This window comes from Bufo gargarizans, chromosome 5 (genome assembly GCF_014858855.1).
Source record: "Bufo gargarizans isolate SCDJY-AF-19 chromosome 5, ASM1485885v1, whole genome shotgun sequence".
NCBI classification, from domain to species: Eukaryota; Metazoa; Chordata; class Amphibia; order Anura; family Bufonidae; genus Bufo; species Bufo gargarizans.
Genome location: NC_058084.1, coordinates 210,369,790 through 210,395,185, shown reverse-complemented (window position 1 = coordinate 210,395,185; position 25,396 = coordinate 210,369,790). Strand labels below are relative to the sequence as shown.

General features: G+C 41.9%; 1 protein-coding gene across 1 annotated transcript; it reads right to left on the bottom strand.

Annotated features, from left to right (window-relative positions):
- Positions 1-5,152: 5,152 nt before the first annotated feature.
- On the bottom strand, positions 5,153-25,192 carry LOC122939385 (immunoglobulin kappa light chain-like). Its single transcript, XM_044295453.1, has 5 exons — positions 25,153-25,192; positions 24,769-25,064; positions 15,465-15,525; positions 13,710-14,030; positions 5,153-5,268 (listed from the first exon to the last, which is right to left on the bottom strand). The coding sequence occupies exons 1-5, from the start codon at positions 25,190-25,192 to the stop codon at positions 5,153-5,155; spliced, it is 834 nt and encodes a 277-aa protein (XP_044151388.1).
- Positions 25,193-25,396: the final 204 nt, after the last annotated feature.

The following is a 25,396-nucleotide window of genomic DNA, read 5'->3' as shown; positions in this document are numbered from 1 at the left end:
CCAGGCTACATTTTGCAAAAACACATCTAAAGTCTCCCAAAAGCATGTGGGAAAAGGTATTATGGTCGGATGAAACCAAGGTTGAACTTTTTAGCCATAATTCCAAAAGATATGTTTGGAGCAAAAACAACACTGCACATCACCAAAAGAACACCATGCCCACAGTGAAGCATGGTGGTGGCAGCATCATGCTTTGGGGCTGTTTTTCTTCAGCTGGAACTGGGGCCTTAGTTAAGCTGGAGGGAATTATGAACAGCTCCAAATACCAGTCAATATTGGGACAAAACCTTCAGGCTTCTGCTAGAAAGCTTAACATGAAGAGGAACTTCATCTTTCAGCATGACAATGACCTAAAGCATACATCCAAATCAACAAAGGAATGGCTTCACCAGAAGAAGATTAACGTTTTGGAATGGCCCAGCCAAAGCCTAGACGTGAATCCGATTGAAAATCTGTGGGGTTATCTGCACAGGAGATGCCCTCGCAATCTGACAGATTTGGAGTGTTTTTGCAAAGAAGAGTGTGCCATGCTGACTCATATCCAAAAAGAGGGTGTGCACACTTATGCAACCGTATTATTTTATTTTTATATTTTTTTCTTCCCTCTACCTAAAAGATTTCAGTTTGTGTTTCAATTGAGTTGTACAGTTTATAGGTCACATTAAAGGTGGAAAAAGTTCTGAAATGATTTATCTTTGTCTCATTTTTTTTACATCAGAGAAACCTGACATTATAGACTTTATATATCTATATATATCTACATATATATATATATATATATATATATATATATATATATACAGTACAGACCAAACGTTTGGACACACCTTCTCATTCAAAGAGTTTTCTTTATTTTCATGACTATGAAAATTGTAGATTCACACTGAAGGCATCAAAACTATGAATTAACACATGTGGAATGATATACATAACAAAAAAGTGTGAAACAACTGAAAATATGTCATATTCTAGGTTCTTCAAAGTAGTCACCTTTTGCTTTGATTACTGCTTTGCACACTCTTGGCATTCTCTTGATGAGCTTCAAGAGGTAGTCACCTGAAATGGTTTTCACTTCCCAGGTGTGCCCTGTCAGGTTTAATAAGTGGGATGTCTTGCCTTATAAATGGGGTTGGGACCATCAGTTGCGTTGTGGAGAAGTCAGGTGGATACACAGCTGATAGTCCTACTGAATAGACTGTTAGAATTTGTGTTATGGCAAGAAAAAAGCAGCTAAGTAAAGAAAAACAAGTGCCCATCATAACTTTAAGAAATGAAGGTCAGTCAGTCCGAAAAATTGGGAAAACTTTGAAAGTGTCCCCAAGTGCAGTCACAAAAACCATCAAGCGCTACAAAGAAACTGGATCACATGCGGACCGCCCCAGGAAAGGAAGACCAAGAGGAGACTGTGTGAATCAGGCCTTCATGGTAGAATATCTGCTAGGAAACCACTGCTAAGTACAAGCAACAAGCAGAAGAGACTTGTTTGGGCTAAAGAACACAAGGAATGGACATTAGACCAGTGGAAATCTGTGCTTTGGTCTGATGAGTCCAAATTTGAGATCTTTGGTTCCAACGACCATGTCTTTGTGCGACGCAGAAAACGGATGGACTCTACATGCCTGGTTCCCACCGTGAAGCATGGAGGAGGAGGTGTGATGGTGTGGGGGTGCTTTGCTGGTGACACTGTTGGGGATTTATTCAAAATTGAAGGTATACTGAACCAGCATGGCTACCACAGCATCTTGCAGCGGCATGCTATTCCATCCGTTTTGCGTTTAGTTGGACCATCATTTATTTTTCAACAGGACAATGACCCCAAACACACCTCCAGGCTGTGCAAGGGCTATTTGACCATGAAGGAGAGTGATAGGGTGCTGCGCCAGATGACCTGGCCTCCACAGTCACCGGACCTGAACCCAATCGAGATGGTTTGGGGTGAGCTGGATCGCAGAATGAAGGCAAAAGGGCCAACAAGTGCTAAGCATCTCTGGGAACTCCTTCAAGACTGTTGGAAGACCATTTCAGGTGACTACCTCTTGAAGCTCATCAAGAGAATGCCAAGAGTGTGCAAAACAGTAATCAAAGCAAAAGGTGGCTACTTTGAAGAACCTAGAATATGACATATTTTCAGTTGTTTCACACTTTTGTTATGTATATAGTTCCACATGTGTTAATTCATAGTTTTGATGCCTTCAGTGTAAATCTACAATTTTCATAGTCACGAAAACAAAGAAAACTCTTTGAATGAGAAGGTGTATCCAAACTTTTGGTCTGTACTGTGTATATATATATATATATATATATATATATATATATATATATATATGTATATTTAGAAAGCAAGCTTGTTCTTTTGTAAGGGTCAGTTTATTCATGTATTTGAGTTGGTGAGAAAGCAGTCAGTCATTCTGCAGCTTTGTAATTAAAGAAAAGCAGGAGTGGACAATACATGAAACTTTTCAAAAGTAATAGAGCATAGATAAGCTGTGCGGTTCGGATTATCATAGGCTTAATTCCTGCAATATTAAAAATAGAAGAAAGCTCTATTAGTGTTAATGGCAATATGTTTAAATGCAGAGACAGATTATACAAAGACCAAAGGGACCGTAACCCAGGGACTTTCACCACCTAATGCAGCCCCTTCCAACACACTCCGAGCAGCAGGACATTTCTAACACAGAGAAACTGAGTGATTGAATGTGCATATTTATTGCCATAGGGTGACAGGCTAAGCATCTACCAAATGCCTCTGACTCTGCCTGTTTACTGATTTCACAAAGAACTTAAAATATTAAAATTAACTTCTGTTATTAAAATTAAAAAAAATGTTTTTTCTTGTACTGATTAGCTTAGCAGAATAGTACAAAAAAACTGTATCTAGACAAAAAGGTGGAGCAAGTGCAGGAATGAACAGTTGACATTTAAATATGGTGCTGGTTACTTTCACACTCGCGTTTTGTGCAGATCTGTCATGGACGGATCTGTTCAGATAATACAACCGTCTGCATCCATTCAGAACGGATCCGCTTGTATTATCTTTAACATAGCCAAGATTTGAACACTAGTCTTGAACACCATTGAAAGTCAATGGAGGACGAATCTGTTTTCTATTGTGCCAGATTGTGTCAGTGAAAACGGATCCGTCCCCATAGACTTACATTGTGTGCCAGGACGGATCCGTTTGGCTCAGTTTCATCAGACAGACACCAAAACGCTGCAAGCCAAATCGACACTGAAACTGACTGGAGACTGAACTGATCCTTTTCCATTAAGAATGCATTAGAATGCAAAGTGATGCGTTTTGGACCACTTGTGAGAACCCTGAACGGATCTCACAAACGGAAAGCCAAATGCAAGTGTGAAAGTAGACTTAACTGTGCAGGATCCATCTCATTGTACACATCAGATGAATGGGGGCTAAGTGATGTTAACAGAGTCTTAGGTCTCAGTCTATGGCAGAAAATGTGCATGTATGCAGAAAATAACTTGGCTGTGAGTGCAGAATGAATAAATATTCATAATGAAATGTGGTTGCTAAGTCAGTGAATTTTTAGATCATGCTTTATTTTTCACACATGTCAACTTGGATTTGTGCAATGGTGAATAAAACCTCTTTTGGATTGATTGTGCACTATGCTATTTATGTAGCGTAATGTTCTAATAGTCTTACTGTTAGAACAGAGTTCTGCAGTAATATGTAGCATGCCATCTGTCATGTTAGCGATTGCTACAGCTATACATTAATTTTCATAGAAAATACTTCTAGAAGCATATCATAAAAATACTAAAAAAGTAAATACGGAATTATGATTGTACTGAAAATATCTAAATACAAGTTTTGCAGAAGTAGTGGATTGAAAGACTATTGTTCTGTGTAAAGTCCTAAAGGGGTTGTCAAACCATCATAGATTATCCTTGTTTGAAAAGAAAGGTAGCCTGGCAATTAGCTGATCATCACAACTTCAACTTCATATGGTATTGTCAGGGCAAACTGCAGCCACAAATGTAGTATTAGGCCAACTTCACACTTGTGGCAAAGCTCTCCGGCTGTATCAGATCCAGAAAACATTGGCAGGCTGTTCTTTGCCAGAACAGCCTGATGATGTTCTCCGGATCCAGCAGAGTTGGATAGTGTCACGTGCCTGTCAGACCCCATTATAGATGCCAGGAACCAGTAAAACATAAATTGCTGTATGCAACAGTTTTTGTCTGTCTGAATCCCAGAATTTATGCTGGGGAGCAGCCAGATGCCATGATAGTCAATGGGGCTGGTCGGCACACAGCACTATATGGCTATGCCACATCTGGAGAACACCAACAGATTGTTCTCTGCCAGAACAACCTGCTGGATAACTTTGCTGCAAATGTAAAGTGAGCCTTACATGCTTCCCATTTAAAGGGGTTGTCCGGGTTCAGAGCTGAACTCGGATATCCCTCCATTTTTACCCCGGCAGCCCCCCTGACATGAGCAACGGAGCAGTTCATGCTCCGATGCTCTCCTTTGCCCTGCGCTAAATTGCACAGGGCAAAGGCATTTTTAGGAGTTCCGGTGACGTACCGGGGCTCTCCATGGGTCTGACAGGAACCCCGGTGACGTCACCAGCACTGAAGGGCGGGATTTAGCTCTGCCCTAGCCAGTAAAATGGCTAGGGCAGAGCTAAAGCCCGGCCCTCAGAGCCGGTGACGTCACCGAACACACTGCCGGGCGGAAGTTACCGCCCGGCAGTGTGTTATTGAAAGCAAAAGAGCCCGTGCCCTGCGCGATTTAGCGTAGGGCACAGGAGCGCATCAGAGCATGAGATGCTCCCATGCTAGGCTCAGGGATGCTGCCGGGGTGAAAATAAGGGTATGTCCGGGTTCAGCTCTGAACCCGGACAACCCCTTTAAGGGAATGTAAGTTCTTGCAAATTAAGCAGTTTAGTTTTTTTTTTTTCTGACTGATGTATTGAAATATACAGTATAGTAAAACCCCTTTAAGAAGACCACCTTGTTATCAGACCAGATTTCCCTTGACAGAATTTAATTCCACCATATACTGGATTTCTTCTTTATGAAGATCATCTTTTTAGTGGAACACTTTTCAGTTTAGTTTGGTCATCTTAAAGAAGTTTCACCATATCTTTTTTAAAAAGAGAAGACATTCAGATATAAGCTATAGATACATGTAGAAGATTAAATTTGTCCAAATATAGTTACCTGGAGTATAAATGCAATTACTGATATCTGTTTGATCTGCCTGATCCATGAGATCTTCAACATTCAAATGTTCTGTAAAGTACAATTAATTAGAATAACTGAGAAATAAGATAGCAGGTTTACTTATTACAGAATAAAAAAGGCTAAATAGCACTTTGATTCCCTGATAAAATGTTATTTATATAAGTGCTACCATTAGTAGTGTTGAGCTCGAATATTCGAATAGCAAATATTAATTGTGAATATTGCAACTTTGTAAATTTGCGAATATTACGAATATAGTGCTATATATTCGCTATATCGAATATTCGTCATTTTTTAACATCTGAAAACATGATTCCTTCCTGCTGCCCCTTGTGGGTCAATGAGTCATTGGCCCACAAGCAACCTAAGCAGGAAGGAATCATGTTTTCATATGGAAAAAAAAGATCAATATTCTAAAAAACTAATATATACTGTAGCAATATAGTGAATATATTCGTTATTTAGAATTTTCACATTATTTTTTCCTATCTGTACAGTTGTTCGCATACTCCTCCCCAACAAGCGTCACCGTCACCATGGGAACGCCTGTGGGTTAGAAAATACCATCGGATCTGAGTTTTCCCTGAGATCATGAAAACTCAGATCCGATGGTATATTCTAACCCCACAGGCATTCCCATGGTGACGGGGACCTTGTCGGGGAGCAGTATGCCAAAGTGGAATAACAGTACACATTGAAGAAAAAAAAAAGATGAATATTCTAAATAATGAATATATTCGCTATATTGCTATAACTTCGTCTTTTAGCATATTACGAATATTCTAAAAAACGAAGTTATAGCAATATAGCGAATATTCGTAAAATACACATATAACTGCAATTTAGCTAATATAGTGCTATAGTATTTTTTTTATAGTGTACATTTTTTCCAAAGCTGAAGTTCAGTAGAGGCAAAAAAAAATTAGACAAAAAAAAAATGATTATAGCGCTATATTAGCTAAATTACGGTGTATATGTGTATTTTTAAAAAGGCCTTGGTGATGAGGGATGTTGCAGGATCTCCATTATCGCTCCCTGTCAGGCTTTCTAGGTCTGAAGCTGGGTCTCCTGAGTTTCCCGCTCTCAGCACCATGATGGGGTCAGTACCGGCTACCCGGTCTGTCTGAGGTTTCCAGTATTTCTGCAGGTCAGACTGACTTCCCATAAACTTTGGGGTACTGGGGGGGTCCCCTGAGCGTTCTTTGCTGTGTTTGCCCATCTTTGGGGTAATTCTGTTTGCTATTAAAGGCAGTTTAGAGGTGTTTTATGGAGGAGCAGCAGTCTCACACGTCCATTCCAGTCGGTGGCTAGGCTGTATATGTGTATTTTATGAATATTCTCTATATTGCTATAACTTCAACTACGAATATTCTAAAAAACAAAGTTATAGCAATATAGCGAATATTCGTAAAATACACATATTAGCCTAGCCATAGCCATAGGAAATATTCGATTTAGACGAATATAAGACGAATATTCAATCGAATATTCGCGTAATCGAATATGGCACCTCCCGCTCATCACTAACCATTAGCAGTAATATACATTTTTAAATCACTGGCTATTGGGCCCAGAGGTTGGGAGGGCTCTATCAGTTGCAATAACGTTGTGCCTTTGTGTGGGGAATAACAATATGACAACCCTTTTTACTATAATGTAGTGTGGGGATTCGCTCTGGTAGTTAGGATAAGCAGGCGCAGTACAGAGGCAAAATACAAGTTCGTAATTCAAACTTCAGTGTTTATTCACACATGATGCCAAAAACAAAACGTCACTTTTGCAGTGTTGGTGTTACTTCACACCCAATGGCAAGTTAATATAACAAAAGTCACCTTGGTGGCAGTTCTGCCTCAGAAAGTTTAAATACAGGCTTTAGACAACCTGTTCCCCTGACACACGAGTCTCCGCTCTCCAGCCCAGCACAGGCCTCAGGTCCCAGCACACAGACCTCCTGAGCTCCACTGTCAGACAAAGGCAATCCTCTCCACCTGGCAGTGCTGGCTGTTTTTTTACCTGGCAAAACCCGGCCTGGAACATGGGTAGTAGTCACCCACCCAGCACTTTGACTACTCCCAGTAAGAGCCGTCCCAGATCAGCTCTACAGCCATGCTAAGTACCAGCTCTTACTCCACCAAAGCCAGGAACCTCGGTGACACGTAACTATTATCCATGATGGTTCCTTATACCTTCTTACATACCTCCCACCTTTGTTCAACCCTGCTGGGATAAACACATGTCATACATTATACTCGGGACAGGGCATCCTTGTTTCCCTGCAACCGGCCTGCCCTGTGTTCTGCGGAGAACTTAAAGTTTTGTAAGGACAGGAACCACCTGGTGAATCAGACATTTCTCTCTTTGGCCTGGATCTTCCACTTGAGAGGGGAGTGGTCAGTCACCAGGCGGAACTTTCTCCCCAACTAATAATAGCGGAGAGACTTGAGTGCCCACTTGATGGCTAGTTACTCTCTCTCCACTATACTATGCCTGGTCTCAGCTGGGGTGAGTTTATGGCTGAGGAAGACAACGGGATGCTTCTCCCCGTTAACTACCCGAGACAGTACAGCACCGAGGCCTACTTTGGAGGCATCGGTCTGTACTATAAACTCCCTTTTGAAGTCGGGCGTCACCAAAACCAGGGACTCACACAGGGCCGACTTCAAAGCAGAGAATGCCTCTTCCGCCCGATCATCCCAGTAAACCATCACTGACTTGTGTCCCTTCAAGAGCCCTGTCAATGGCAGGCACCTTAGCAAAGTGGGGAACAAATCTCATTTAGAAGTCCACCATTCCCAGGAATGACTTTACTTGCCTAGTGGTAACAGGTCACCAATTTCTTATCGCCTCTATTTTGTTTACTTGGGGTTTGATGACTCCACGCCCAATGACATACCCCAGGTACTTAGTCTCTTCCAACCCTATCGCACATTTTTTTTGTGTTAGCGGTCAGTCCACTATAGCCTGCACCATGGGTAGGTGACTTTCCCAGTCGGTACTGTGGATGACAATATCATCCAGGTAAGCTGAAGCGTACTGATGGTGTATACACAGCACAATGTCCATGAGCCGTTGAAAGGTGGCGGGGGTGTCATGCAGACCAAAGTGTAACACCTAATACTGTAATACCTAATACTGATACAGCCCCTCTGGTGTGATGAAGGCAGTTTTCTCTTTGGCAGCCTCCGTTAACGGTACCTGCCAGTACCCTTTGGGGAGGTCCAAAGCAGAAAAATACCGGGCTTGGCCTAACCTCTCAATAAGCTCATCCACCTAAGGCCTAGGATTCGCATCAAATCTGGAAATCTCATTTAGTTTGCGAAAATAGTTACAGAACCGTAACGTCCCATCTGGCTTGGGTATCAATACTATAGGACAGGCCCATTCCCTTTTTGACTCCTCAATGACGTATAGCTGCAACATTAGCTGCACCTCCTCCAAGATGGCTTGTTGCCTAGCTTCGGGTACCCAATATGCTTTTAACCTGACTTTTGCCTGAGGCTCAGTGACAATATCATGCTTGATTATGGAAGTTGCATCTAGTGAGGCCCAAGAACCCATCTGTGTTCCAATTAACGAACTCCCTGGCCTTCTGAGTCTGTTTAAAGGCGAGGTCGTCAGCAATTTTTACTGTGACAGCTGCTTCTCTTGCATCAGACAGAGGGGCCGGAACCTCTTCTTCTAGAAAACCCTGCTGCGGGATGTCTTCAGTACAGGTTTCCCTATCCACAGTTTCCCTAACTATCCACGGTTTGAGTAAATTCACATGGTAAACCTGATCTGGCTTTTGCCACCCTGGCTGGTGTACCTTGCAGGTCCCCTGCCACCTAGCCAGGAATTTACTGTCCACGGTCAGCACCAGAATCAAAATCCGATCACCCGGGTTAAAGAACCGGACCCGAGCCTGCCGATTATAGACCCGACTCTGGGCTCGCTGAGCTGCCTTCATATGCTCCCTGACAAGAGGCAACACTGTCTCTATCTGATCTTGCATCTGGGTTATGTACTCAATGACACTTTTATGTGGAGTGAGTTCTTGTTTCCATGCCTCTTTGGCCATGTCCAAGAGACCGCGAGGGTGTCTGCCGTATAGCACTTTTGAAAGGCGAGAACTCAGTAGAGGCCTGGTGTACCTCTCGCACTGCGAACATGAGATAGGGCAGAAGGAAGTCCCAGTCCTTCCCATCTCTAGACACTACCCTTTTCAACATATTTTATAATGTTTGGTTAAACCTTTCTACCAGACCGTCCTGTTGCGGATGGTAAACGGACGTCCGTAGTTGTTTTATGTGCAGCAACTTACAGAGTTTCCTCATCAGCTTGGACATAAAAGGGGTCCCCTGGTCGGTCAAAACCTCTTTAGGTAGTCCTACTCGGCAAAACATCTCCATTAACTCCTTAGCCATGAGTTTGGCTGAGGTATGTCGCAGTGACTAAGATGAGTTGATGCCCTCTGGCGGACTTCGGTACTGGGCCTATCAGTCAAACTGTACTTCAATAATCTGGAGAGGTACTAGGGGACTACGGAAATGTGGCTGGGGGCTAGTTATCTGGCAGGTCGGGCAAGACTTACAACATTCTTCCACCTCTCTGGATATGATGGGCCAGTAAAAGCGCCAGGTGAAATGGGCCAGATGACACCCGAGAATGTGTTGATGGGCTAGATCTAACACGAATTTAAGTTTATAATATAGATTGGTGGCGACGGCCACCTCGTGGGTTAATCTGCCGACAACCGTGGATAGAGACACCATAGCGGTGGGGTAGTCTTTTAAGTCTCCATAAATACACATTACCCTGACTTTCCGGCCAGTATACTCAGCGGGCCGTACCAGTGTAGCCCTTACTAGGGACACCAGACTCCCTGAGTCCAGCAACGCCTCCGCCAGAGTGTCTCCTTCTTCCACCTGGCACAAGTAGTTGTTGTCTATAGTCTCTGGGGTACCGGAGGCACACAGCTTCCTGGCATATAATGAGTGGCGGTAACCATAGTTAGTGTCCATGGGCTCACCCTGATGGGGACAGTCAGCCCTTAAGTGGCCAAGCTCCTGCCACTGTCAGCAGACTATTGGAGCCAGGTCCGTAGGGGGCACAAGTCGCCGGGTCTGGGGTGGAGATTTCCGGGGTTTGACTGCCCCACTCCCAAATAAACCCCCTGTAGATTCCTGGTAGCCTCATAGCGTTCCACCAGGTCCACCATCTCAAGGGCATTACAAGGAGAGACCTGGCCGATCCAGTGCTGTAGAGGGTATGGCAAAGTCCTCCATAATACATCATCCAACAGATGGTCCGGTATAGCAGTGGAACTCAGCACATCAGGCTGAAGCCATTTTTGCAACAGGTGTAATAGATCATAATACTGAGGTCTCTCAGGTTTCAGCAGGGTTAAACTCCCACTGATGCACCCGCTGGGCCCGGACCAACACATTCACCCCCAGTCTTGCCAGAATCTCACCCTTTACTGTTGGGTAATCGTCTGCTTGTTCATCCGGTAAGTTGAAATACACCTGCTGGGGTCCGGATGCCAGGAACGAAGCAACGACCACCTTTACGATCACTGCCAGATAGTTTTCAATGTCATCTGAGAGGGTCATCTTAGGGATCACCGCACGGACCGCTTTCCGGGCATCGTGGATGCTCTGGGATGCTACTGCCGCCTGTAAAGCCATTGCATTTTCTAACAGCAGCTGGTTTGTTTCTTTCTGCTGCTTATTAGCCTCCCGCTGCTGCAGGTTAGCCTCCACGAGTAGTGATGGACGAACATCGGCCGGGACGATTCGTAAACACGATTAAATGATCGCAAACCGCAAGTTCGCAGTGGGCACCATTCACTTGTGCTGGTGTATCTCAGGCCTCAATCAATATTTTGTGGAAGCCGGTGTATCACACCCCACAATCAGTATTTTGTGGAAGCAGGTATATCGCACCCCTTAATCTGTTTTTTGGGGGGCAACAGGTATATCACACCTGTTGAAATTACTTATTCCAATACCGTTTGTCCCTCTATCTAGCTGCGGTATCTCAGCAGAACCACACACAGCTTCTGCACAATACAAATGCTCGATAATATACTTTATATGTTAGAAGGTATATTATAGGTATATCACACCCCTCTGTATGTCACACCTATCAATAGCAAACCTATACCAGTCCTTAAAAGGACTTTTGTGGCCCTATTAGCTAGCTTTTGGTGTCATTAACAGTCTGTCCCTGCTCCACACATCAACCTCTCCCTACACTGGAAAAAACGGAATGTAAAATGACTGCCAGATCAGGTTTATTTATAGGGTAGGGGGTGTGTCCATGTGCTGAAACGTCTCAATTAGCTGTCCTGTCCCACTTGATGGATTCGTCATAGGTCAATGTTTGGCGCTATGCAAAAAAATATTGCGCGTGTGAATATCGTCATATGTTCACATGTTTGGCAAATCGCAAACGAGCAAAGTTTTCTGCGAAATGACAACCGGGTGAACCGCTAGGCCATCTCTATCTACGAGGGCTTTCACAACAGCTTTCATTTTGTCGAGGGACATGGGTTGTAATCTCACTGGTTTGATGTAAGACATAAAACCGTACCTGGAAAAAAAAAAAAAAATTCGGCCTTCACGCCAGCCTCACTGTGTTTTACCGCATCCTCCACTAATTGTGGAGTTTCAGCGGACGCAGTACAGAGTCAAAAATTCAAGTTCTTAACTTAAACTTCAGTGTTTATTGACACTTGCGGCAGTTGCACAAAACAACATGTCACTTTGCAGTCTTTGGTGTTAATTCACACACAATAGAAAGTTCATATTGCACCTATATGAACTTTCTATATGAACACCTTGTTGGCAGTTCTGCCTCCAGTAGTCCACAGCAGGCTTTAGGGGCCTGTCATCCCTGCACATGGGTCTCAACTCTCCAGTCCAGCACAAAACCTCAGATCCCAACACAGAGACCTATTTAAAGACAGCCAGATGCTGCCAAAACCCAGACCATCATTTAAACTCTGGTCCGGTATTTGACCTTACGTGGAAACTACCTGCCTTCCCAGACAAAACCCCTCACTGTGTCATAGTTGTTACAACTAGAGGTACAGTACCCATTGAAAAATAGATTAATAGTTACCCAAAATTTACTAAAAAATCACAACGTAGATGGAGTTTTTCAGTGTTTTTTTGTGTGCTTTAAATTCTGTGAAAAAAGCGACTCCTCACTAAAGTTATGTAGGTGTTGGCCTTACTACTGGAGATGGTGTGGACCTCTAAGTTGCTACAGTTTTGACTTTGGGCTAAGCCTGGCAATGGATTCTGAGTGATTCTCTGTTATACCCCCTTTAATCTCAATATAGGTATCTTGACTTTGCTTCAGGGAATCCTCAGGTAGCTACACCAGGAGTACGGTTGATGAAAAACTGAGCAGACTTGACACCAAGTTGGCAGGAGGAAGTCAAACTGAGGCACAGGGAGGTTGTAGTAGGCAGAGTACAGTCAGCAACAGAAGACAAGCAGAGACCAGGGCAGAGAAATGGACAGGGTCAAATATACTAGCCGGAACAGAAGAAGCTGACATCATCTTAGCAGATCACAGGAATGAAGTGAATATTATTATTTAAGATCAGTATGTGTGGGGTGGCGATACTTTACTTTACAAAACCAAAAGGTTCTGCGTTCTTGCAAGTCCTAACACTGCATGTAGTTGTAGAAGAGCAGTTGCAGACAATAGATGATGCCTGACCCCTAAGCAGGTAAACCGACAGGTTATGACATGATTAGTGATGCTATAATGCATGCAGCCTCACCAATGATAAATTCTAAAGTGCCTCTATGTGAAAGTCAGTCATGTGATATTTTAAGGGTCTAAACTATTGTTATTGTTTTCCCAAGGAGCACTATCATTGTCTACATACACAGCTGGTCTCCTTAAGGGGAGCCAGTTCCTCCCTAAGCTGCATTCAAGAACTCTCACTCAGCTGGAATTGTACTCCATACCATATCCTAAGCTGTATTTATAATGGATAAGTGAAATAAATTATGCATAAGGGTAAAAAAATTCCAATCACTTAGTGCATGCACAAGGGCATTCCTGCATACTGTGACAGTGGTGGCTCCAGGCAGCTAGAATAGTTTTATTTAACTCCATATCAATGCAGAATGTTTGAAGCTCTAAAATGACAGTGACAAATTTACTATTGCAAATACACCACATTTATTAAAGGTTTTAGACGCTCCTTCTTCCCACTTGACAAGGGTAATGAAAGGGGGCATGGTTTAAAGTGCAACTGTGTGCCAAAATTGAACACTTTAATGTGTCATTTATGTGGTGTTTTTTGTCCATCTGTGTGTTGCAGTCCGCTCTTCCTTCATGCGGCCGCAGTGTCAAGAAAGCACATGTAATTTATATGCGCGGTTTCCACACAGCCTCTGCTGGAGCTACCTTCAGAAGACATTTTAAGTACTATTTGACAGTGATAGATGTTTGGAAATAATAGAAAATATAAAGATAAAATGTACCTGTGTTATACGTTTCTTCTTTCCACTGATTTCCATTTCCCTCATGTTTGTACTTGCATTTATATGTGCTGCCAATATCAGACTGCTTTATTGTAATCCAGCTGTACAATGAGGACAAGTCGCTGGATGCATCTGTTATGATTGTCCCCTGTTCTGATTCCAGCTTATTGTTACTTCCATCGGTCCATTCCACTTTAATTGCATCAGGGAAGAAATTCTGCAGGTTGCACAGTAAAGTTGCAGACTTTTTTGTCCTCAGATCACTCTTGGATGAAGCTAAGATAGTCACATGTGGTTCTTTTGCCCTTTGATCTGTTGAAGCTAAAAGAATATTTTTGCTTTTAAGTAAATTGTAGTCATTTTATATGTATATATGTAGTTTGTGACCATGCCAGTATATCTTTTTTTATATAGGATTTAAAAAAAACTACTTTTTGTGACAATTTATTTAAAAATCAATAGCAAGCCATTTTAAAGAAATGCTTGTATTGTTTTCTTACGTTGCAATTTACTTTTTCATTATATATTGTTGAATATTTCTTTCATAAATATTTTATTAAACTAGTGCTTAATTTTTTTTCGATTTCTTGAAATGTATCTGCTTAGATATTGTACATCCTGAAACCATTTCAATTACACATGAATTTGTATAATAAGACAAAAAATAAAATAAAAAAGGATCCTGACTAAACTAAGGCCTCTGTCACAGACTACAGTATTTCTCTTCTTTGTTATTAACTTCTTTTTTAAATGTATATTATGTCCATTTAACCTTCCGGAATGGATTACAATGCTTCATTAGAGCGTACAATACAACACACATTGAAAAAATAATTTTTATCATTTTTGTTTTCATTTTATACCACATTAACCTTGGTGTGAAAAAAATATATCATGGTGACTATACATAAATATGAATAGACCTATTAATGGATAAAATATACTAAAAATCACATTTAGTTTTTCAGTGTATTTTTTGTGTTGCATCTGATCTAAACTATTTGAAAGAACTAATGATTAAACATGTATCAACCATTAACTTTAATTAAAACCTTACTACTTTAATAAACTTACCCATTGGCCCACATTTTTTAACATTATATAAGGGGTTGTGTTACTTCAGCAAATGGCATTTATCATGAAAACAAAGTTAATACAAGGCACTTGTCTACATGATAAATGCCATTTGCTGAACTGAGACAACCCCTTTAATGTATTTGTGCCTTGTTTTCTGGTTCCATTTACTACAGAATTGTCTTATCTGCAGCGGGTCACATTAATTAACCATTTACTCCAAAATTAGAGACATTTGTACCATGCACGTCAGTTTGTAAAAGTCTGCTGAAAGGTAGACGGGGCATGCTACATACTTTTGTGTAATCTCACTCCAGTAGCTAGGTTGCATAAAAACTAAAGAAACATGAACATTGTGCGTCATTTCGATAAGTTTTTTGCAGACGATGTGGTATCCAGCAAAAATTATTTTAGAAATAGAGCACAAGATAAAAATCTTTCAATGTAAGTCACTTTAAGTTACTCCACAATTTTCTATAAATGTTGGTGTCCAGCACTAGATGGAGAATATCTCTGCACTTCATGGTAATATAAAACTTTCTGTATAATTATGATATAAAGGAAGCTGTGATAAACAGGAGTGTTTTTGTATTTTACATAGTAGCTCGTGGATGGGTTTACACACGTCGTTTTAGATAGGTAGTTCTAGCCAAACGTCAGAGAACTTGAATTATCACTTACATGTTACGACAAGCTTGGTTCCAGATCCGAATACTTTGACATTAACACTGTGCAACTTTCCCTTACAAAAATATATAAAGCACATTTGAATGAGTTGTGAAACGTTCTACTGTCAAATGTGGCTTTTAGTGTGAAAACAGTAGTCTTACTTTGATGTGATGCAGCTGCTCTGTGCTGAAAAAAGGTTTATTATGATGAGAGGACTGTTTAGCCAATGCTGGATTTTCTGAACTGTGAACTGAATCAGCCAATCAGGAGTCTTCTTTTCATGCATCACATTGAGGTTAAATTTAATTCAGATTAATTGAAGTGCTTCGCTTTTATGCATGGCTAATTTGGATTATCGTAAAGCCATAAAAAATACAGCTATTTGCATGCAAAAAAAGCAATTTTCCTAATATAAAAACTGGTCTCATATTGCTAGGATATACTATCATATTTCTGATCATGGGGGTCTGACTTCTGTGAACATTACCCTGGTTTGTAACGTGTGCCCAGGGCACCATATGTAAAAGTTTCTCCAAATATGGGACTTATATTGGAGAAATATTTTTAACCACTTCATTACCAGAGGGTTTGCATCCCTTGCTTACCAGGCGATGTTTTCAATTTTAGCAATGGGCGTATCTACCGTAACTGCAAATAACTATTTAATTCAAGGCCATATGTATTTGATAGTATTTTTCACAGAACACATTAGACCTTTCTGTTGTGCCATGAGATGACATATGTAATATTTTTAAAAATATTGTAGTGAAAAAATGTTAAAATTATGAAAATAATATATTTTATCATTTTTCCAAACTATTAAAAATGATTTGAAGACAAAACATTACTAAAACCATTGCTGTACAGTCGTGGCCAAAAGTTTTGAGAATGACACAAATATTAGTTTTCACAAAGTTTGCTGCTAAACTGCTTTTAGTTCTTTGTTTCAGTTGTTTCTGTGATGTAGTGAAATATAATTACACACACTTCATACGTTTCAAAGGCTTTTTTCGACAATTACATGACATTTTATACAAAGATTCAGTATTTGCAGTGTTGGCCCTTCTTTTTCAGGACCTCTGCATTTTGACTGGGCATGCTCTCAATCAACTTATGTGCCAATTCCTGACTGATAGCAACCCATTCTTTCATAATCACTTCTTGGAGTTTGTCAGAATTAGTGGGTTTTTGTTTGTCCACCCGCCTCTTGAGGATTGACCACAAGTTCTCAATGGGATTAAGATCTGGGGAGTTTCCAGGCCATGGACCCAAAATGTCAACATTCCTGAGCAAGCTCTGCACTGGTGGCACTCCGATCCCGCAGCTGAATCCTCTTTAGGAGACGATCCTGAAGCTTGCTGGACTTTCTTGGACGCCCTGAAGCCTTCTTAACAAGAATTGAACCTCTTTCCTTGAAGTTCTTGATGATCCTATAAATTGTTGATTGAGGTGCAATCTTAGTAGCCACAATATCCTTGCCTGTGAAGCTATTTTTATGCAACGCAATGATGGCTGCACGCGTTTCTTTGCAGGTCACCATGGTTAACAATGGAAGAACAATGATTTCAAGCATCACCCTCCTTTTAACATGTCAAGTCTGCCATTTTAACCCAACCAGCCTGACATAATGATCTCCAGCCTTGTGCTCATCAACATTCTCACCTGAGTTAACACAACGATTACTGAAATGTTCTTAGCAGGTCCTTTAATGACAGCAATAAAATGCAGTGGAAAGGTTTTTTTGGGGATTAAGTTAATTTTCATGGCAAAGTTGGACTATGCAATTCATCTGATCACTCTTCATAACATTCTGGAGTATATGCAAATTGCTATTATAAAAACTTAAGCAGCAACTTTTCCAATTTCCAATATTTATGTAATTCTCAAAACTTTTGGCCACGACTGTATATTCGTACTGTGACAATAGGTGGTATTTGTGCAATTTACCTAATGGCTGAGCTCACAGCAAAACTTGAAATGAGTAGAAATTATTATAGATTTTGGAGCCCTATTTTTCTGTTGTTGGTATTATGGCACCATGCTGCAAGGCCAGATATTGTACAGTGTCAAAACATTAGAAACACCATCAAAGTGACTATTGTTTAAATGTTGACCCCCTAAGTTATTTATCTTTGGGAAATGTAGACATTTTGAGGTAGGTTTATCAAACTGACATGAAGAAAAACTGGCTTAATTGCTAATAGCAACCGATCAGAATCCACCTTTCATTTTTCATAGCTCCATTGGAAAATGAAAGGTGAAATAGTTGCTATGAGCAATTTAGCCAGTTTTCTTTACACCAGTTTGATAAATGTTCCTCTTTGTCTTTTTTAAGGAAAGCTGGATGAAATTACATGGAGAAAAATTAAAATAGCTTCTTTCCCTAAATTTTTGATTCAGTGGCCTAATTTTCACATTCACCAGGTGGCCTTGAAAAAACACACATTACCACATATTCATATATGGTACTTCTGTCTTTTGAATGATATTGTATATGTGCTTTATACATCTTGTTTGGGCTCATCACAAAACTTCAAAGGATTGGAGCGCATTTTGGAGACTTTTCTATTACTATGGCACCATAATGCCAGAACAGATGTTGTACAGTACAAAAATATTAGAAACACTCACAAAGTGACAAGTTTATAAAATGTCAACCTACCTAAGGTATTCATTTTTGGGAAATGTGGACATTTTAAGCTTTTGGCTTTTTTGGAAAAACTGAATGGAAATAAATGGTGTGGGGTTTCGCTCTGGTAGACCGGATTAGTGAACGCAGTATAGAGGCAACAACAGTTCTTTGGATCAAACAGTTCAGTGTTTTATTCACACTTTAGGCAAGTGAAAACAAGCAGTCATAAACAAGCAAAAAGTCACCTTGCGGTGTTGGTAGTAATTCACACCATGCGGCAATTCTGCCTCAAAGAGCACAGCAGCACGCCAAACAGGTAGCAAGCCTTCATCCAGACACAAAGCTGCCAGCTGCCTATTTAAGGACAGCCAGGTGCTGCCAAAACCAGGACCGTTACTTAAAATCCGGTCCAGTATTTGACATCACTTGGCTATAAATCAGCCCAGCAGCACATGCTGAGAGGAAAATACCTGTTTTCCCAGACCAAACCTCTCACTGTGTCACATACGCCAGACAGTTTACCTGCGACAGGGCATCCGCGTTTTCCTGTAACCGGCCTGCTCTGTGTTCTATCAAAAACATAATGTTTTGTAGGAAGAGAAACCATCGGGTGACATGGGCATTTCTGTCCTTGGCCTGGCTCATCCACTTGAAAAGGGTGGTCAGTCACCAGCCGGAATTTTCTCTGCAATAAATAATAGTGGAGAGATTCTAGTGCCCACTTGATGCCAGGCACTCTCTCTCCACTATACCATACCGGGTCTCGGCTGGGGCGAGCTTACGGCTGAGGAAGACAACAGGATGCTCCTCCCCGTTGACTTCTTGAGACAGTACAGCACCAAGGCCTACTTCTGAGGCATCGGTCTGTACTATAAACTCCTTTTTGAAGTCGGGCATCACCAAAACCGAGGCCGCCTTCAAAGCGGAGAAAGCCTCTTCCACCCGATCATCCCAGCGAACCATCGTTGAGTAGTGTCCCTTCAAGAGTCCTGTCAAGGGCGTGGCTAGAGTAGCAAAGTGGGGAACAAACTTCATGTAATAGCCCACCATTCCCAGGAATTACTTTATTTGCCTAGTGGTGACAGGTCGGGGCCAATTCTGTATTGCCTCTATTTTGTTCACTTGGGGGTTCTATGACTCCGCGCCCAATGACATACCCCAGGTACTTAGTCTCTTCTAACCCTATTGCACATTTTTTGGGTTAGTGGTTAGGCCAGCTTTCCTAAGGGAGTCCATAATAGCCTGCACCTTGGGTAGGTGACTTTCCCAGTTGGTACTGTGGATGACAATATCGTCCAGGTAAGCCGAAGCGTACCGACGATATGGACAAAGCACAATGTCCATTAGTCGCTGAAAAGTGTCAGGGGCGCCATGGAGACCAAAGGGTAAGACCTTATATTGATACAGCCCCTCAGGTGTGATGAAGGCATTTTTCTCTTTGGCAGCCTCCGTTAAGGGCACATTCCAGTACCCTTTGGTGAGGTCCAAAACAGAAAAATACCGGGCTTGTCCTAACCTCTCAATCAGCTGGAAATCTCATTAAGTTTTCCAAAGTCGTTACAAAAACGCAAAGTCCCATCCGGCTTGGGTATCAATACTATAGGACTGGCCCACTCACTTGTTAAATCCTCAATGAGTTAGTCAGACCACACATGGAGTACTGTGTACAGTTCTGGGCTCCTGTGAACAAGGCAGACATAGCAGAGCTGTAGAGGGTCCAGAGGAGGGCAACTAAAGTAATAACTGGAATGGGGCAACTACAGTACCCTGAAAGATTATCAAAATTAGGGTTATTCACTTTAGAAAAAAGACAACTGAGGGGAGATCTATTGAACAGTTGGTGGTTTATCGCAAGCTTGTGTTAGATCTAGCCCACCAACACGTTCTCAGGGGTCAACTGGAGCTGCAGAAAACTCAGAACCGTATTCTACAGTGGTTTTACTGGCCCAGCATATTCAAAGAAGTGGAAGAGTTTTGTAAGTCTTGCCCGAACTGCCAGATAACTAGACCCCAGCCACATTTCCATAGTCCCCTAGTACTTCTCCCGATAATCGAAGTACCGTTTGACCGAATAGCTAGGGACCTCATAGGCCCAGTACCAAAGTCCGCCAGAGGGCATCAACACATCTTAGTCATTCTAGACAACGCCACTCAGTATCTCGAAACAATGGGAGACCTGGATTCTTAATTCTGGCTTAGCCTCCCAGGAATTGACGAGGGCAAGGTTGTTAGATACTAAGAGAGTATTGAGTTCCACTCAGAGAGGAAGGAATAATAGTCGCTGAAATGGAGGTCATAGTGGTAGGGAATATAGTGGATACCTTGAAAGTGGATTCAAGGCGTATACGTATGTCTGTTGGGATGGGGGAGGACACTGCACAGAGAAGGGTGGGAGGGGTTTCACAGAAGTCACTGTATTATTCAAGTTGTACTGTAATTTTTAACTGTAAAAATCTATAAAAATAGTTTGATTTAAAAAAAAAAACTTCCCTTGCTGACATGTTTTCCTTGTGTAACTAACTACATGTGTGAACCATGTCAGCAGGAGAATGCCATGGAGTTTTAACATGTTAAATTAAAAGTTATGTTTTATTAACTGAATGCTGGATTATCCTACTATTCTTGAACATATTGTATACCAGGGGTCCAGTGAAGGACCTGTGCCGCCCTACACTGGCCAAGGACTCTGTTCACATAATTTGCCTCTGGGTGAGCTGTGCTTATTTTTCTTTTGCTAATATGGCCTATGGGCCTGCACAACTGATCAGCTTTTTTGGTAGATTTCACACTGTTACACCATACAAAAAGAATACTAGTTTTAGGCCACATCAGTGTGGATTTTTTTATGTTGTTACAGTATCAGATAAGCCAGCAAAGTCTTACATGGTATAGGAATCTAACTTACCAATCAGATGCTGCCATCATTATTGACTGGCATCTGGGGGTTGGGGGGAGTAGGCGGAGTTGGCGCATAAACAACCAAGATCTGAGTTATACCTGAACAAGCTTCTGAGCCATTCTCCATACACTCTTTGGACACCAACAATGTAAAGTTACTTCATGGTACACATAGGAGTTAAACAATAAAATAAAATATTATTAAACTAAATTATACATTTTTTGTCTGACAAGGGAACTTGAAGCTGCAGTCATTTGATAGTTTATATAATCCTTTAGAATATTATGGGTACATCCATAAGGGATTTGATACTGCAGATTTTTTTCTCAGTTCTAAAAAGGAAATCTGTAGTAGCAAATTCATGTGGATTTTTTTTGCAGATTTGCTTGTGAGTTCAATTCTGAAAATTGTGCAGATTTCCCTTCTGAATTTCAATAATGCTAAGTAATGGTAGAAGTCAAAATTTGTTAAAAATCTGCAACAGCACCACAGCAGAAATTGACATGCTTCAGATTTACACGGCGTGTGAATGAGATTTCTGCAAATCTCATTCACTTTTCTGGTACTGTAATCTACTGTAGATTTTTTGTCTGTAAATCCAGATGTAAAACCCGCAGCAAATCCATTACATGTGGATAAACCGGTAACATTGTAGAGCATTATTGCCTGATGATGTATCACTGACAGGCAAAATAATAAGGGCTGATGCATATGGTCATATCCATTTTTGCTGTCTGCAAATTGCGGATACACATGTACACTGGCCATCTATAGAACAGTACTATCCTTGTCCGTAAAACATACAAGTATAGAACATGCTCTATTATTTTGCGGGTGCAATTTAACGGACATACGGATGTAGATGGCGCCATTTTTAAATGCCCAGCCACCGACTTAAATTTACTGTGGTGGTCAGGAAAGAATTAACTTCCAAGTCTTCACACTGAGATTGGGCCACCAGGTGGGAAGAATATGATTAGGCAGAGTGGCCTGGGTATACCTGATTTATTCTATAGTGATTCGTGACAAATTAATCCAGAACCAATAAAATGTATTTGTGAATTTTGGCAAATCAAATTTTTCAAAACTTTGCTCATCCTTAGTAGATACCTATTGCAGATCTGAGGACCTTTGTTAGCCAATAGGCTGACAGTTCACTATTAACTACAGCATCTAATGTGTTAAACTGCAGAGATCAGAGGTTTCTCTGACCCTAGCCTTTAGGCCACATGCATGCAACCGTTTTCCTGGTCCATGTCCAATCTGCTTGTCAATCTTGGGCTACAGTTGTTCTTCATGCAGCCTCTAGGCAAGGCAGTGCTCTTTTGTCAAATGTATGAAATGTTGCATTAAGTTTTTTTGGTGCATTTTTTAGTGTAATACTGTTTTGACATGTTCTTCCCATTTTTACTACATGCCTATACTTGAGTAAGGGTCCAGTCATACGTCCGCATGAATGGGTCTGCATCCGTTCTGCAATTTTGCGAAACGGGTGCGGACCCATTCATTTCTATGGGGCTGCAAAAGATGCGGACAGCACACCGTGCAGGGCCGTCTTTAACAAGGGGCAAAAGGGGCAGCTGCCCCGGGCCCAGTTGCTCCTGGGGGGCCCAAGGCAGCTGTCTCTTGAGCCCTGCTAGCCACTGCCCGGGTGTTAGGCTGTCAGCTACACAGGAGGTGCTGCCATGCCATGCCTGCCAGCACTACAGGCAGCGTACTGTAAGAGCTGTAATTCTCTAGGACCTTAGATGACATCATCACCATGTGACCAGTAACCTAGCAATATTACTGGTCACGTGGCTATGAAGTCATCAAGGTCCTAACAGGAGTGTTGTGTAGAAGTTTGCCTTAACTGTGGAGCTTTTTTAGTGAAGATTACATCAAAAAAAGGTAACAGGGGCTGTTATACTAATATACTGTAAACTACTGTATAGTGGGGGGCCTGTAAACTGTGGGGGGCTGTATACTGTGGGTGCCTGTATACTGTGGGGGGCTGTATACTGTGGGGGCCTGTATACTGTGGGGGGCCTGTATACTGTGGGAGGCTGTATACTGTGGGGGTTGTATATTGTGGGAGCTGTATATTGTGGAGTGCTGTACTGTATAGTGGGGGGCTGTATACTGTGGGGGGCTGTATACTGTGGGGGTTGTATACTGTGAGTGCTGTAAATTGTGGAGTGTTATACTGCTGTACTGTATAGTGTGGGGGGCTGTATGGTTTGGGGTGCTGTATACAGTGAGGTGCTATACTGCTCTACTGTATACTGTGAGGTGTTGTATACTGTGGGGTGCTGTATATTGTGGGCTGCTATACTGCTCTACTATATACTGTGGGGTGCTGTATACTGTATAATGTGGGGTGCTATACTGCATACTGTGTGGTGCTGTATACTATAGGGTGCTATACTGCATACTGTGGGTTGCTGTATACTATAGGGCGCTATACTGCATACTGTGGGTTGCTGTATACTATAGGGTGCTATACTGCATACCGTGGGGTGCTGGAGTGCACTGTAACGCTAGGGTGAGCCGAGCCCTGGTCTCCTTCCTGCAGAGCGGTGCCCACTTCCAGCTGCCCAGAGCACTGATCCTGATTTCTGAGCTGCTGGAGTCTTCAGAACTGGAAGTATTTACAGTCATTCACTGTTCTCTACCAGATGTGTGAATTTTTTTGTGTGTTTTGTGGTGGAGGGCGTGATTGCCTGCTAAGGTGTGGGAAGGCGGGATCCAGGGGGCCCAAGTAAATTTTTGCCCAGGGTCCAATCAATATTAAAGACGGCCCTGACACCGTGTGCTGTCTGAATCTGCACTTCTGTTTTGCGGCCCCACAAAAAAGATAGAGCATGTCCTATTCTTGTCTGCGGCCACGGACAAGAATAGGCATTTCTATTATAGTGTCGGCCATGTGTGGTCTGCAAAATGCGGCACAACCATGGCTGGTGTCCGTGCGGATGTGTAAATGAACCTAAGATTGAGACCATTGAAAACTCACAGAATTTTGGTTTAAATCAGTTGACATGCCCACTTTACCATTTCCTTTTCAAAACTGTAGTGAGTATTGTAAAAACTTCCCCCCTCTCTGGATCAGCACTCCTCCCCATTCGGCTCAGGTGCTTTTAATCTGCAGAAGTCTGCATAGGGTTTAAAATTCCTACCAAATCTCAGTTGGTGTTCCTGAGAGGCTGTGAACAGGTGAGCTCTTTGCACCAGTTCACATGCGGTGCTGGGCGGCGGCCGTCGCTGCTTTTGTGCCGTGCTGGTGGAGTAGTGGGACCCAGGGCCTTGGTGGCTTTTCTGCACAGTGGGTGCTGTGTGGCTACTGGGTCCCATTGCCTGCTGGAGCGGTGTGGGGGCGCGATGGTCGCCGCACGGCGCCGCACCATAGTTAGAGTAGGTCCCCACTTAAAAGGAGGCGACCTTGTCGTGGTAAGTGGGCCTATGCTCTTTGATCAAACTGTATACTAATGCCTCCTAATAGTGCATAGCAAATTTATGATAAGAAGTGCTGTATAGCCATTGTTTATCTTGCTTAAAATTAAAACAGTTGCTGCATCAAAAGCATAGTAATGAGGATGTGCAATTTAGATTCTCTCTCACACATTGGATAAAAATGTAAAATATCGCTGTGCATACAAACCCCTCTAATGGAGGCAAACAATGGAAATATACAGTATAACAGTGGTGTGAACTCACTCTTACTAGCCTTCATATAATGTTTCCTGACTAATTGTACAGGATTTCTGTGATGTTATATCAGTGTGGAAGCTAGGGGACCTGACCCTGACCCAATATGCACAGTAATAGATACCACTGTCATCATCTTTTACATCATAAATGGTCAGTGTATATTTGTTTTCTCTTGGAGTAGTGTCATATTTTCTTGAGTCAAATCCATCTTCATAATTATCTTTTCCTTCTCCAAAATATAGAATCCTTTTAATTACTTGATTTTGTTTTTGTACATACCAATGAACATAGGATGTCTGCTGGCTAATCTCACACGGTATACGAGCTGTTGACCGGTCACCTCTAACCTTTACTAGAGAAGGCAGCTCTTGGTCTATGGTAGTCTGTGCATCTACTGTAGGTAAAATAAGAGATATGGGGATGAAACAAGCATGAGGAGGTCAAGCATAACATTTATCATTGATTCTGGCATTAGGACTTACCTGATAGAAACAGAGCAACCAAAATGCAGAGATACAACATTGTTTTATCTCCTCAGATATCTATACGTTGTGAACAGTTATTGCAATCCGCTCTGTATTTCATAGGGTATATCAATGACACACATCCTCTTTTCTGAAGGTATCAGCCTATCATGTAGATTAATCATTTGCCCTTATTCCTTTTTTCCTGTCTGGGAGATAGGAGATTCAGCTAGTGCCACTGTATATAAGCCCTTAAAGTTTT

Bases quoted from the DNA above. Each gene is read 5' to 3' on its own strand.
- LOC122939385 (XM_044295453.1), bottom strand. From the start codon at position 25,192: ATGTTGTATCTCTGCATTTTGGTTGCTCTGTTTCTATCAG. The intron at 14,031-15,464 runs GTAAGTGATAAT...ATATTCTTTTAG, and splicing joins AACCAAGCTTGTCGTAACAT to CTTCAACAGATCAAAGGGCA. The intron at 5,269-13,709 runs GTACATTTTATC...TGTACTTTACAG, and splicing joins AGAAGAAACGTATAACACAG to AACATTTGAATGTTGAAGAT.